Source organism: Rhinopithecus bieti, unplaced genomic scaffold (assembly GCF_001698545.2).
Source record: "Rhinopithecus bieti isolate Rb0 unplaced genomic scaffold, ASM169854v2 scaffold_12928, whole genome shotgun sequence".
Classification (NCBI taxonomy): Eukaryota; Metazoa; Chordata; class Mammalia; order Primates; family Cercopithecidae; genus Rhinopithecus; species Rhinopithecus bieti.
The window spans coordinates 1,370,517-1,384,328 of record NW_016807614.1 but is presented as its reverse complement, the minus strand read 5'-3'; the positions used below and the strand labels follow the sequence as shown (position 1 = coordinate 1,384,328).

The 13,812-nt window shown below is 50.6% G+C and overlaps 1 protein-coding gene across 1 annotated transcript in view; it reads left to right on the top strand.

The window, feature by feature from the left end:
- The first annotated feature begins 5,987 nt into the window (after nucleotides 1–5,987).
- LOC108536241 (angiotensin-converting enzyme-like) overlaps nucleotides 5,988–13,812 on the top strand; it is a 17,848-nt gene continuing 10,023 nt past the window's right edge. Inside the window, 11 exon segments of the mRNA XM_017882830.1 lie at nucleotides 5,988–6,079; nucleotides 7,482–7,570; nucleotides 7,666–7,802; nucleotides 8,171–8,329; nucleotides 8,570–8,657; nucleotides 8,817–8,960; nucleotides 9,694–9,885; nucleotides 9,975–10,072; nucleotides 10,164–10,336; nucleotides 10,938–11,161; nucleotides 11,285–11,429. Coding sequence (XP_017738319.1) covers nucleotides 5,988–6,079; nucleotides 7,482–7,570; nucleotides 7,666–7,802; nucleotides 8,171–8,329; nucleotides 8,570–8,657; nucleotides 8,817–8,960; nucleotides 9,694–9,885; nucleotides 9,975–10,072; nucleotides 10,164–10,336; nucleotides 10,938–11,161; nucleotides 11,285–11,429 — 1,541 coding nt within the window.

The following is a 13,812-nucleotide window of genomic DNA, read 5'->3' as shown; positions in this document are numbered from 1 at the left end:
CCAATATCTGTCCCCCAGTATCCTTAGTCCACAGCTTTTGCCCCCCAATCCAGGTGCCGTGCGTGTCTGTATGTCTGTGTCTGTGTGTATGTTGCACACAGGCTTGGCTGTTCAGGCCCGTTCTGTAAGGCAGGATGTGGGGCTGAGGTATTTTAGGATTGAAAGAGGGTGGAAGTTTATGATTACGTAGGACAATGGAATTTATAAACATGTCCTCTAAATAGTTCCAAGCCATCTACCACTGAAGACTTCTTGAATTATCCCCCCTTTTCCCAGCCTATGTTTTGAAAGCTCTTTGTTTACCAAAGGTCATCATCACATAACCCCCTTTCCTTTTTTTTTTTTTTTAAGACAGAGTCTCGCTCTTGTTGCCCAGGCTGGAGTGCAGTGGTATGATCTCAGCTCATTGTAACCTCCACTTCCTGGGTTCAAGCCATTGTCCCGCCTCAACCTCCTGAGTAGCTGGGATTACAGGCGCCCGCCACCATGCCTGGCTAATTTTTTGTGTTTTTAGTAGAGATGGGGTTTAATCATGTTGGCCAGGCTGGTCTCGAATTCCTGACCTCAGGTGATCCACCCGCCTCGGCCTCCCAAAGTGCTGGAATTACAGCCATAAGCCCACGCCTGGCCCCCCTTTCCTATTTTTATGAACCACAGAGGTTCATGCTGCCTGTCAGAGCTTGTGGACAGTGTGAGGTCACCAGCTTTCAGCACCCAAAGGACTGTACTGCAGCTGGGGGAAGAGAAACACCCCACTCCATTGGCCTGGCTAGCCTTACCCTCGGGGCTTTTTGAGATAGTTTTTTTTTTTTTTTTTTTTGAGACAGAATCTCGCTCTGTCACCCAGGCTGGAGTGTTGGAGTGCAGTGGCACGATCTCGGCTCACTGCAACCTCCACCTCCCGAGTTCAAGCAATTCTCCTGCCTCAGCCTCCCAAGTAGCTGGGCTACTACTACAGGCGTAGGCCGCCACACCCGGCTAATTTCTTTTGTATTTTAGTAGAGATGGGGTTTCACCATGTTGCCCAGGCTGGTCTTGAACTCCTGAGCTCAGGCAGTCCACCTGCCTCGGCCTCCCAAAGTGCTAGGATTACAGGCGTGAGCCACCGCGCTGGGCCCTGATAGTATCATTCTTTAGATGCCTGCCTCTGCCTCCTTGGGTGAGTGGGGAAAGGCAGGGGATACCTGGAAGGTAGCAGAGGAAGACAAGGCGGTAACAGCAGGAAGAGGGGACAGCCCAGTGTTTTCTACCAGTGGCCCTGAAGGCTGAGCTCATCTCCATGTTGTGGCTGCCAATGCCGCCCTTGGGTGACCAGCTCTTACCTACGCTGGCCACAGGTGGTGGCTGCCAGACAGTTTCTCTCATCTCCACACCCCTCCTGACCCTCCACATTCCTCCATCGGCCCAACCCTCTTCCCACCCACCCTGGCTTTTAACATAAGTGAGAAAGTGGCTACCCGACCTCTGCACTTACCACCTGTGTGACCCTGGGCAGTTCGTTTTTGCAGTCTGCATTTTCTTTCTTATGGTTCTTATCCACCCTCTCAGGGTTGCCATGAAGATGAAATGAGATGATGTACAAAGTCCTAGTACAGAGTGTCTTCTCTTTATAATGAATGTGTCATCTCCTGAAAAAGCTAGCTTCATAACATCCCCAGATCAGCCAAGTCCAGATCAGCCCCCTTATTTGAGACAGGAAGAGGAACCAGGGCAACCGGATGATAGAGCTGGACTGAAAACTCCCATCTCCCAGCTGCCTTCCAGGAACTTCCCCACTACACATCCTTGCACGGTCAGTCAACTGTCTTCTTACTGGGAGCACACGGAGCTCATCCACTGGGGGCCCACAGCTTGCCTCAGTTTCCGGGAGTACTCAGCCGTCTCCCCGTGTCGCCTCTCCTCATCTTCTCCCTCATCCTCCCTCCCCATGTCGCCTCTCCCTCATCCTCTCTCTCCATGTTACCTCTCCTTCATCCTCCCTCCCCATGTCGCCTCTCCCTCGTCCTCTCCCTCATCCTCCCTCCCCATGTCACCTCTCCCTCATCCTCTCCCTCATCCTCTCTCTCCGTGTTACCTCTCCCTTATCCTCCCTCCCCATGTCGCCTCTCCCTTATCCTCCTTCCCTGTGTCACCTCTTCCTCATCCTCTCCCTCATCCTCTCTCCCTATGTCACCTCTCCCTCATCCTCTCCCTCATCCTCCCTCCCTGTGTCGCTTCTGCCTCATCCTCCCTCCCCATGTCAGCTTTCCCTCATCCTCTCTCCCCATGTCACCTCTCCCTCATCCTCTCCCCTCTCCTTCGAGGACCCCCATGAAACCCTGCCTGGGGCTTTCTGTCTTGCCCTCTGTCTCCTAACTCTTGCTCATAGCACTCACCCCATTTCCTGTCCTGTGTGCCTGACAATTCCCCACCTGTGTCCTCCAGGCCCAGTGCTTCTGATGTTTAGCCTACTGCTTAATCTGGCTGTCGAGAGTTTTGTTGTTACAATTTAATCGCTATATTTTTCATTTTAGCATCCCTGCTTCTTTCAAACCTCCTGTGTTTTCATAAAAGCCTATTTTTACCTCACAGATTCTGTTCTCTGAATCACTTTAAAACCTGTTTTTTTTTTAATTGTGTCAAAATATACATAATGTAAACTTACCATCTTAACCATTTTTAAGTGTACAATTCAGTGGCACTAAGTACATTCACATTGTTGATTGCAGCCATCACCACCATCCATCTCCAGAACAGTTTCATTTTTGTGTGTGTGACAAGGTGCCCCCAAAAAAGGTGCTTACTCTGTTGTCCGGACTCACTGCAGCCTCGACCTCCTGGGTTCAAGCAATCCTCCCACCTTAACCTCCTCAGTAGCTGGGAGCACAGGCATGCACCACCACATCCAGATACTTTTTTTTTTAAGTTTTTAGTAGAGTCCAAGCACGATGGCTCATGCCTGTAATCCTAGCACTTGGGAGACCAAGGCGACAGGATCACTTGCGGTCAGGAGTTCAAGACCAGCCTGGCCAACAAAGGCAAAACCTCGTCTCTGCTAAAAATACAAGAATTGGCTGGGCATGGTGGGGGTCACCTGTAATCCCAGCCACTTGGGAGACTGAGGCAGGAGAATCACTTGCACCCGGGAGGCAGAGGTTGCAGTGACCCAGGATCATCCCATTATACTCTAGCCTGGGTGACAGACAAGACTCTGTCTCAAAAAAGAAAAAAAAAAATTCTTTTTTTTAGTAGAGATGGGGTCTCCTTATGTTGTCCAGGCTGGTCTCGAGCTCCTGGGCTAAAGTGACCCACCTGCCTCGGCCTCCCAAAGTGCTGGGATTACAGGTGTGAACCACAGTACACAGACTCTGTACCCATGAAACATAAAATCATACAGTATTTATTTTGTCTCTGGCTCGTCTCAGCATGTTTTCAGTGTTTAGCCATGCTATAGGATGTGTCAGAATTTCCTTCCCTCTTAAGGCTGAGTAATATTCCATTACATGTATATACCACATTTTGTTTATCCATTCATTCATCCATGAACCTTTGGCTATGGTGAATAATGTTACTATGAACTGTAAAAAAAGGTAATTCAAAATCAAAGCTGTTAAAACTTTAAATTATTCTGAGCCTTGAAGGAAAGTAACTGTGGGACCTGAGTCACTTACAGGCAGCTGTGAACTTTGTTTCCCTAATTATTGATTACTCCTTTTCCCCTTAGCTGCATTGTTTTGTAAAATGTTATAAAAGACTGAAGTTTCCTTTCCTCTTTTCTGTTGAACTTCATTATAGATTAACTTTCCTCTTCCTTCTACTCAAAGACCTCAGGACTGTCACATTGTCCAAGATGTGTTAAGTGTACTCTTTTAAATTGAAAAAAAGAAAATAAGCTATTATTAATCAAATTGCTGTAACTCATAAACCAAACTTATATGGGAAATGTTGTGATTCTACCTAATTTCTTAGTTTTCTGACTATAAAGTAAGACCTTAAACTTCTCAGCTTCAGAGCACGGATGCCATTTCTTTGGAGCCTGTGAAAATGGCCGTCCTCAGCTTCACGCTCGAATAAACCTGTTAAACTGGATTCTGATCTTTTTTTATTATTTCAGGTTGACAGAACACTGTGTACAAATATTTGTTTGAGTCCTGGCTTTCAGTTCTTTCCTGTATATACCCAGAAGAATTGCTAGATCATATGGTAATTCTGTGTTTAATTTTTTTTGAGGAACCACCAGACTGTTTTCCACAGCGGCTCTGCCATTTCCCATTGCCCCCAACAATGCGCAAGGTTTCCAGTTTCTCCACATGTTGACCGACTCTTGCTTTCTGTTTTTTTGATAACAGCCACCCTAATGGGTGCTTCGATTTGCCTTTCCCTAATAATTAGTGATATTGAGCATCTTTTCCTGTGCTAATGAGCAACTCATGTATTTTCTTTAGAGAGATGTCTACCCAAGTCCTTTGCCCATCTTTGTTTTGCTGATGTTGTTGTTCGTTTGTTTGTTTTTAGATGGAGTCTCACTTTGTCACCCAGGCTGGAGTGCAGTAGTGCGATCTTGGCTCACTGCAACCTCCACCTCCTGGGTTCAAGCAATTCTCCTGTCTCAGCCTCCTGAGTAGCTGGGACTACAAGTGCCCACCACCACGCCTGGCTAATTTTTGTATTTTTTTTAGTAGAGACAGGGTTTCACCATATTGGTCAGGCTGGTCTCGAACTCCTGGTCTCAGGTGATCCACCCACCTCGGCCTCCCAAAGTGCTGGGATTACAGGCGTGAGCCACCACGCCTGGCCCTTTGCCCATCTTTGAATGTTGAGGTTGAGGAGTTCTTTATACGTTCTGGATATTAATTCCCTAGCAGATCTGTGAGTAACAGATATTTTCTTCCGTTCCATGGGTTGCCTTTTTGCTCTGTTATAGCGTCTTTTGAGATGCAAAAGTTTAAAATTTTGATGAGGTTCAATTTGCTTATATTTTCTTTTGTTGCCTCTGCTTTTGGCGTCATACGCAAGCAATCACTGCCAAATCCGGTGTCATGAAACTTCCCCCTGTGTTCTAAGAATTTTGTAGACTTCGTTTTTTTGTTCCCTCTTTCCTCTCCTACACAAAGATCTCATGACTGTCACGTTGTCCAAGATAAGGTGTTAAATGTACTCTTTTATTATTTTTATTTTATTTATTTATTTATTTTTTGAGACAGAGTCTCGTTCTGTCACCCAGGCTGGAGTGTAGTGGTGTGATCTTGGCTCACTGCAACCTCTGCCTCCCGGGTTGAAGCGATTCTCCAGCCTCAGCCTCCCGAGTAGCTGGGATTACAGGCAAGTGCCACCACGCCCAGCTAATTTTTGTATTTTTAGTAGAGACAGGGTTTCACCATGTTGACCAGGCTGGTCTTGAACTCCTGACCTCAAGTGATCCACCCGTCTCAACCTCCCAAAGTGCTGGGATTACAGGCATGAGCCACCGCACCCAGCCTTAAATGTACTCTTTTAAATTGAAAAAAGAAAATAAGCTGTGACCCATTTTTGAGTTAATTTTTTTATATGGCATAAAGACGTGCATTTTAAGTCCCTTTTGGATTGCTCTGAGACTTGTCCTTCCTCCGTTGCAGTCTGCTTCATTCATTGTGCCTGCAATTTAGCACAAGCTCTGGAACCAACCATAGGAATTGGAGTCCCATTTCCACCATTTGCTAGCTGTGTGACTATGAGCAAATTCCTCAACCTTTCTGTGCCTCTGTTTCCTCATCTGTAAAATGGGAGCGTTGATCACAGTACTTACCTCATGGGTTTGTTGTGAGGATTCATATGTTGAAAGCCCCCAAATCGTCCCTAGCACCTAGAAAGTGTTCAGTGAGTGTTGGTAATTATTATTGTCCCTCCTGAAACTGGATTTCCTCTTATACCTGGTAAACGGGACCTATCAGCTATCTTCAGTTGAAACAGCCTTCTGCACAATCCCATGCATGCACCTGACGCTTGCAGGGGCTCCCAGCTTGGCAGAGATGTCATTTCCATTGGGATCAGCTATCCCCCCACACCAGTGCTGCAGCTCTCTGGATGGATGCACCCTGACCTCCCCTGTGTTGGAGGAGAGGTAGGCATGTTGAATCATGAAGGCAGACTTCCCCTTTGTCGTTCTCGTGATAGTGACTGAGTTCTCAAGATCTGGTTGTTTAAAAGTGTGTAGCACCTCCCCCTTCTCTCTCTCTCCTGCCACCATGTGAAGACGTGCCTGCTTCCCTTTCGTCTTCCACCATGATTGTAAGTTTCCTGAGGCTTCCCCAGCCATGCTTCCTGTACAGCCTGTGGAACTGTAGAGTCAATTAAACCTCTTTTCTTTATAAATTACCCAGTCTCGGGTAGTTCTCTATAGCAATGTGAGAATGGACTAATATATGTCTATATGCTTGAAGCAGGAAGGGAGACTTCTCTGTGAGCTCAGTCGATCAGCTTAACCAGAAGTATCACTATCCTTTTCTTCCTTTCCTCATGTTATAAATATATTTTACACATAATGGATCATATTTTGGGGGTTATTTGGTCAGTTTCTCTAGCCGTGGTATCAGCCCATGTGTACAGGTGGGACCTTTTTGAACATGTGAGCCTTTGTAGGCTGAGAGTGAGGGAAGGCAACACAGAGTATGGGGATTCTGAGTGTGGAGGGAAGTGAGTCTGAGGAGAAACCCAAGGTGAGATAGATGGAGCTGGCCTCCACAGACTTCAGTGCAAGAGTACGGGGGGCAACCACAGGCTTACAGAGAGCTGGTGTCTTGCCAGCTGGTTTTCAGATCAGGCTCAGGTACTCATGGGCATGCACCCTGGATGGAAGGTGCCAGCCTCACCTCTCCACACCCCACCCAGTCCCTGCCTCATGTGCCCTCTCCTGATTGCAAACTCATAATATTAGGGTCTCCCTGGAGAAACAGGTGTGATGGGGAGGGCTGTGCACAGCCCTGGGGATTATTGCACAGCCTATAAGAGAGAAAAAGCCTAAACATATGAACATAAGAGGTCAAGTTAGAAGAACCTGGAAAGACAACCTGGCTTCCAGAGACCCAGATATATTACCTCCATCCATCCATCCACCCATCCATCCATCCATCCATCCATCATCCCATCCACTTGCTCAGAAGTGGTCCCAGCCTATGGAGGGAGGGCCTCATCAATCCCTGGCCATAACCCAAGGGTGGCTCCAGCCCCAGGGAAAAGTGACCAAGGAGAGCCGAACAAGTTCTGGCCTAAAAGTCAAGACCCCTTGTTCCTCCTTTTGGGTCTGCCATTAGCTAACCACATGAGCCAGATCACTTGGCTTGACTTTCTGGACCTCAGTCTCCCCACCTGTAAAATGGGGACAGTTGGACCAGGAGGTGGATGGGGCTTTCCAGTTCTAACATTCTGTGGCTGAGCCTCTGGCCCTTGATGTCACAATATGGAGCTGGCTTGTGATTGGCCCATAGCCTCATCCAGCTCTGCTGTTCTCTTGGTCATGGGTGCAGACAGACTCACCCTGGACTTTCCCTACTTGTGCTCCTCTGTTACAGGCAGCTGTTGCCTTGCCTCTGGATCAAGGATGAACATAGTTTAGGTGTGGCGGGGACCCCAAGAAGCATGGGACCAGACAAGGGGACTGGGTGGGGACAGGACCTTCCCAGCACATGGTGCCCATATCCTTCCCTGCAGATGGCTTCTACAATGAGACTAAGGCCAAGATCTTCTTGCAGTTTTATGACCAAACAGCTAAAGTTGTGTTGAACCAGTTCATGGAGGCCACTTGGAACTATGTCACCAACATCACCAGGAAAAATCAGGAGGAGATGGTATGGTGTCACCTCCACCCCAGCCTCTCCTCTCTTTGCTCTTTTCAGGGATTTGGGGCCATGGGGCACACCTCCTGCTCCTATCCCAAGCAAGAGGAACTAGGGAAGCCCCAGTGTACATACCAAAGCGGGCTGCAAGTTCTGGGCCTCCTGGAAGCCCTAAACTTTCTCCAGTCAAGAATCTCTTGCTTCTTGTCCTCTGTAAATCTCACCTCCTTGCTTTTAGGGACCCAGGTTTCTGCCCTCTCCCTCTTAGCAAATCTTGTTCCCTAAGCCAATGGGATTAGGGAGTCAGTTAGGGTGCCATGGCCCTGGAGGTCAAGTGGGACCCTTCCCCTGTCCCTGAACCTTGCTGGCCCTCTTTGCAGCTGCAGAAGGACATGGAGAGGTCCCAGTTCATGATTTACTTTGGCATCCGGGCCTGCCTGTTTAAGGTCGCCCAGTTCCAGGACCAGGATGTGAAGCGCATGCTGAGAAAGCTGCAGAACATAGACAAGGCGGCCCTGCCCAAGGACGAGCTGCGGGAGGTGATGGATGGAGCCCCCAGACCTTTGGGCACATGCTCCCTGGCCCCAGGGGTCTGGTGGGGGAGCCAGAGTGTCTGGGGCAGGAGGGAGGCAGGGGTTGGAGGAGGGGCAAGATCAGAACTTCCTCTGGAGAAGGAGAGGAGTAGAGGTGGGGGTGCCGATCTCTCCTGGCTGGTGGGGCAAGCACTGGGAGCAGGCCTAGGGGCACCGGCCTACCCTGGGTAACACCTGTTCCCCCAGTATAACGAGCTTCTGGCCAACATGGAGATGACATACAGTATGACCCAGGTGTGCCTGAATGAGAGGCCCTGCCTGTCCCTGGAGCCTGGTGAACACCCAAGCCCTGTCCCACCCAACCACAGAATCTCCAGCACTCAGTCCCTTCCAGGGGCCCCTCCCAGTCCCCAACCATCCTCCCTTAGTGCCAGGAGGGTGAGGGCAGAGGCAGGTGGGAGTGGGTCCCCCATGGCTCCTTTTCTGGGCATAGAACTCGAAGAAGTCATGGCCACCTCCAGGAACAAAGAGGAGCTGCTGTGGGCCTGGCAAGGCTGGCGGGATGCCGTGGGCCGCCAGATCCGCACCACCTTCGAGCACTATGTGGAGCTCAGCAACAAGGCTGCACAGCTCAATGGTGAGCAGACAGGACACCACGGGGCTCAGAGCGATGGCAAGGAAGGGGCGAAGCTGAGCTTTCCCAGCGTGAAGGCGGCCATAGGGCCCTGGAGGTAGGACCTATGAGCCCTGCAGCTGGGCTTTCCAAATATTTATAGAGCACCTATGTGCTCGGTGCTGGGGAGGCTCTGAGGACACATAGGTGAAAAGACAGGCGCCTGTTCTCATGCACCTGTGGTCCCGCAGGGAGGCAGACCATATTCAGTAAACACCGGTCTCTCACTACCACCTGGGGTGTTGCAGAATAGGAAGGGGCTGCTGAGAAAGAGAATGAGAAGAGGCTGCTGCAGACAAGTGGTCAGGGAAGGCCTCTAACATTTATCCAAGACCTGAAAGATGGGCAAAAGAGGGGGAGCAAGATGTGAAAGAAGAGCATCCTAGGCAGAGGCTCTGCAGCAGGAGGAGCTGGTGCTCTGGAAGACCTGAAAGAAGCCCAGGTGGCCGCAGGGCTAAGGATGAGGTGGGATGAGAGGGAACCCAGGGCCTTGCAGGCATGGTGGGGAGCTCGGATCGTGGACTTTGCTCAGTGCCTTTCCAAAATGGGCAGATATTCTCCCCGTTTTGCCAAAGAAGACCCAGAGGGTCAGCGAGGTTGAGTGGCTTCCCTAGAAGGTGTCTGGGTCTCTTGTCAGCTAGGCCAGGGGTAAAGGGTGAGATGGTGAGCTCCTAGTGAGTCCTCTCTCCTGTCCTAGGTTACAAAGACATGGGAGCCTTGTGGCGCTCCAAGTATGAGTCAGACACCCTGAAGCAAGACCTGGAGCGGTTCTTCCAGGAGCTGCGGCCACTCTACCTGAACCTGCACACCTACATGCACCGGGCCCTCCACCGCCACTATGGGCCCGAGCTCATCAACCTGAGGGGGCCCATCCCTGCCCACCTCCGGGGTAAAGGCCCTGCTGGTGGCCGAGGTGAGTGCCAAATAAAGGCAGAGACTGTCTCCAGCCTCCCCTTAGCCCCTCTCCTCTTCTTCCAGGGAACATGTGGGCTCAGTCCTCGGTCAACGTCTTAGACCTGGTCCTGCCCTTCCCAAAGAAGATCCCTGAGGATGTCACAAAGATCATGAAAGGCCAGGTTAGTGCTTGGCTTGTCTGTCCCTGCCCCTCCCCATCGGCATCCTTGGGCAAACAAGGCAGCGCCCTACACATCTCCTCTTCTCCCACAGCACTGGAAATCAGAGAAAATGTTTGAAGACTCTGAGAAATTCTTCACCTCCTTGGGGCTGCTGCCTGCCCCACCCAGTTTCTGGAAAAAGTCTATGCTGACGAGGCCAACCGATGGGCGAGAGGTGGAGTGTCACACCTCTGCCTGGAACTTCTACCTTGACGATGACTTCAGGTGCTCACGGCGGTACCATGCACCTGGCCCTCTCCTCTCCCCTGTCTGCCTGTCTTAGGTGTGGGCAGGGGAGAGCCGGGGCAGGGGAGGGGGAAAGGCAAGCGAGAAACACAGAAGGAAAGGTGGCGTGAGAGCAAAGGGCTTGGTCGCTGGTTAGATATGGGGCCTAGACTGAGAAAGAACAATTGCCAGCTAGACGTGGTGGCTCACGCCTGTAATCCTAGCACTTTGGGAGGCCAAGGCAGTGGATCACGTAAAGTCAGGAGTTCGAGACCAGCCTGGTCAACATGGTGAAACCCTGTCTCTACTAAAAATACAAAAATTAGCCAGGTGTGGTTGCGTGTGCCTATAATCCCAGCTACCCAGGAGGCTGAGGCAGGAGAATCACTGGAACCTGGGAGCCAGAGGCTGCAGTGAGCCGAGATCGCACCATTGCACTCCAGCCTGGGGGACAGAGCAAAACTCCGTCCCAAAAAAAAAAAAAAAAGAGAACAACTGCCGAACCCTGTCTGGGCTCCAACCTGACCACCCAGTCCCTCGAGGAGTCTGAAGGGGAAACTCCCTTTCTCCATGCTCCTTGACCCATGCCCTTTGCTTGTAGAATAAAGAAGTGCACGGAGGTGACCATAGAAGACCTGCTCTCCATCTTCCACGAGATGAGCCATATCCAGTACTTTCTGCAGTACAAGAACCTTTCCATCATCTTCTGTGAAGGTGCCAACCCAGCCTTTGAAGAGGCTGTGGGGTCTGTGATCACCCTCTCGGCCTCCTCCCACAAGCACCTGCTCAACATAGGCCTGCTCAGCCTCAAGCACCAGGACTCAGGTGATGAGGACCAAGGGCCCAAGCCTGGGGCCGCCGCTAGGGCTCGGTGGGGTCAGGGCTCTCGGGCAAAGCTATGGGAAGATCCCAGGGGTCGCCTCTTAACTGTCCTCACCCTCTTCCCAGAGGATGAGGTCAATTTCCTGATGCGAATTGCCCTGGAGAAGATTGCCTTCATCCCCTTCGGCTAACTGTTGGACCTGTTTCACTAGAAGGTCTTTGACGGCACCATTCGGAAAGACATCTACAGTCAGGAGTGGTGGAACCTCAGGTGGGTTTGTTACCATCTTCCACCAGATGGGCCATTTCCAGGACTTTCTGCAGCACAAGAACCTCTCTATAATCTTCCACGCAGGCACTGAGCAGGTCTCTTAGCCTTTCTAGTCTTCAGTCTCCTTATCTGTGAAAAATGGACCCTGGTGTTTGACCCCACTTGCTCCCTGGGTGGCTGGGAAGCTTACACAATTGTTGCAACTGGGCTTCTCCAATCACAGAACATTAACCACAAGGCAGGCCCTCCCCCACCTCCCTCCCTTCCTGGTGCCAGGCAATAGGGTGTGCGGGGGCCTGAACACTTTCCTTTCTGGGGAAAGACTCCCCGTGGGAGAGAGGCAGGCCCCTATGGGGCCTGCTTTGGGCTTAACACCCTTAAGCTGCCATGGGAACCCACCAGCAGTTGGGAGGCATCACTCTCGAGTGAGGGACCCCCATGTTACACCTCATCACTGACCCCTGGCCATTTGATGGGATAATAAATACCTGTGACCAGGGTTTCTCCATATCTGCCAGGCTTCGGACTGACCGGCTTCAGTCTGCTGGTCACAGTGTGATTTGGGGTTGCCAGGGGTGCTCCTGGCTCTGCAACAGGCTCTTACTTTTTTTGTTTGTTTTTTGAGACAGGGCCTCGCTCTGTCACTCAAGCTGGAGTACAGTGGCATGATCATGGCTCACTTCAGACCTGACCTCCCAGCCTCAATCAATCCTCCTTCCTCAGCCTCCTGAGTAGCTGGGACTACAGGCATGCACCACCACACTGGCTAGTTTTGTGTAATTTTTTTTTTTAGAGATGGAGTTTGCCATGGTGCCTAGGTTTAAACTCCCGGGCTCAAGCGATCTGCCTGCCTAGGCCTCCCAAAGTGCTCGGATTACAGGCATGAGCCACTGTGCCCGGCCTCTTATGTTGAATTTGAACATTTACAACCACCTTGCATTGTGATCATTTCAAAATGCTCAGCTCACAGAAGCAGCAGCTGAAGCTCATGGGAGGTCACAAACCAGCCCAAGGTCATATAGCAAACCAACAGGTGGCAGAGCTGGGAGCTCCTCCCTCCCCTTGTCCTCTTACTCCCACCCTTGACTTCAGGAGCAGGTCCCCACTGTGGGCTTGGCAGAGTCTTGACCTTGTGCCTCTCTAAGGTCACCCTAATAGGCCATCTGAGGCACCTGCAGGAGGCTTCTGTCAGCCCTGCCCACCACCCCAGCTGATGGAAACCAGGGGTTAAGCACGAGGGGTGGCAACTTCCCTGGGCCTTGAATAAGGCCCTGTCAACCGGGAGGGAAGCTCCTGACACTCTGTTGACCTTGGAGATGGTTCAGAGGCTCCAGTGAGCCAATGATGAAGGTTGTTTTTGAGACAGGATCTCACTTTGTTGCCGAGGCTGGAGTGCAGTGGAGCAATCATGGCTCACTGTAGCCCTGACCTCCTGTGCTCAAGCAATCCTCCTGCCTTAGCACCCGAGTAGCTGGGACTGCAGATGTGCACCAGCACACCTGGTTCATTTTTGTATTTTTTGTAGGGACAGGGTCTCACTTTGTTGCTCAGGCTGGTCTCAAACTTCTGGGCTCAAACAATCCTCCAACATCAGCCTCCCAAAGTGCTGGGATTACAGGTGTGAGCCACCACACCCAGCCTACTTCCTTCCATTTTATAGACATTTTACAAGACTCGGAGACAATCAGCAACTTTCCCACAGTCGCACAGCTCAGAGGGGCAAAACCAGACCTTCAGGTCATCAGGGTGCGACTGTGATTAGCTCTGTGTCCTGCGGCCAATTCCCTGGTTGCCAAACCTTGGTTTCCTCATCTGCAAAATGGGAATAATAGTAGTACTGCCCTACAGGGATGTTTCTGTTTTCTTCTCAAGACTTCTTACTAGATGAAACGACTTTGTTTATTGGTCTATAATCTGTCCTCCACTGTTAGGATGTAAGCAGGGGCCTTGCCTCCCCGGCTCCCCTACTGGTACCTCCTCCAGAGACCAGGACGGTGTTGAGTGCATGCGTGAGTCTACGTGGAAAGCCAGACGTGGTTCTGAGCATAGAGGAAGTGCTCAGTCAGTGTTAACTGCTATTGTTTTACTCTGATTCCCAATCCCATGTGTTTTCATTTATTTAATCAATCAAAATGCATTAGGTATCCTCAGCCTGCCAAGTCCAATTTTGATAGACATGCAGGTGCTTTGAAAAGAAAAAGGCAGGCCAGGCGTAGTGGCTCACGCCTGTAATTCCAGCTACTTGGGAGGCTGAGACAAGAGAATAGCTTGAACCCAGGAGGGTGAGGTTGCAGTGGGCCGAGATCACGTCACTGCACTTCAGCTTGCACAACAGGGCAAGACTCTGAAAAAAAAAAAAAGAAGAAGAAAGAAGAAAGAAGGA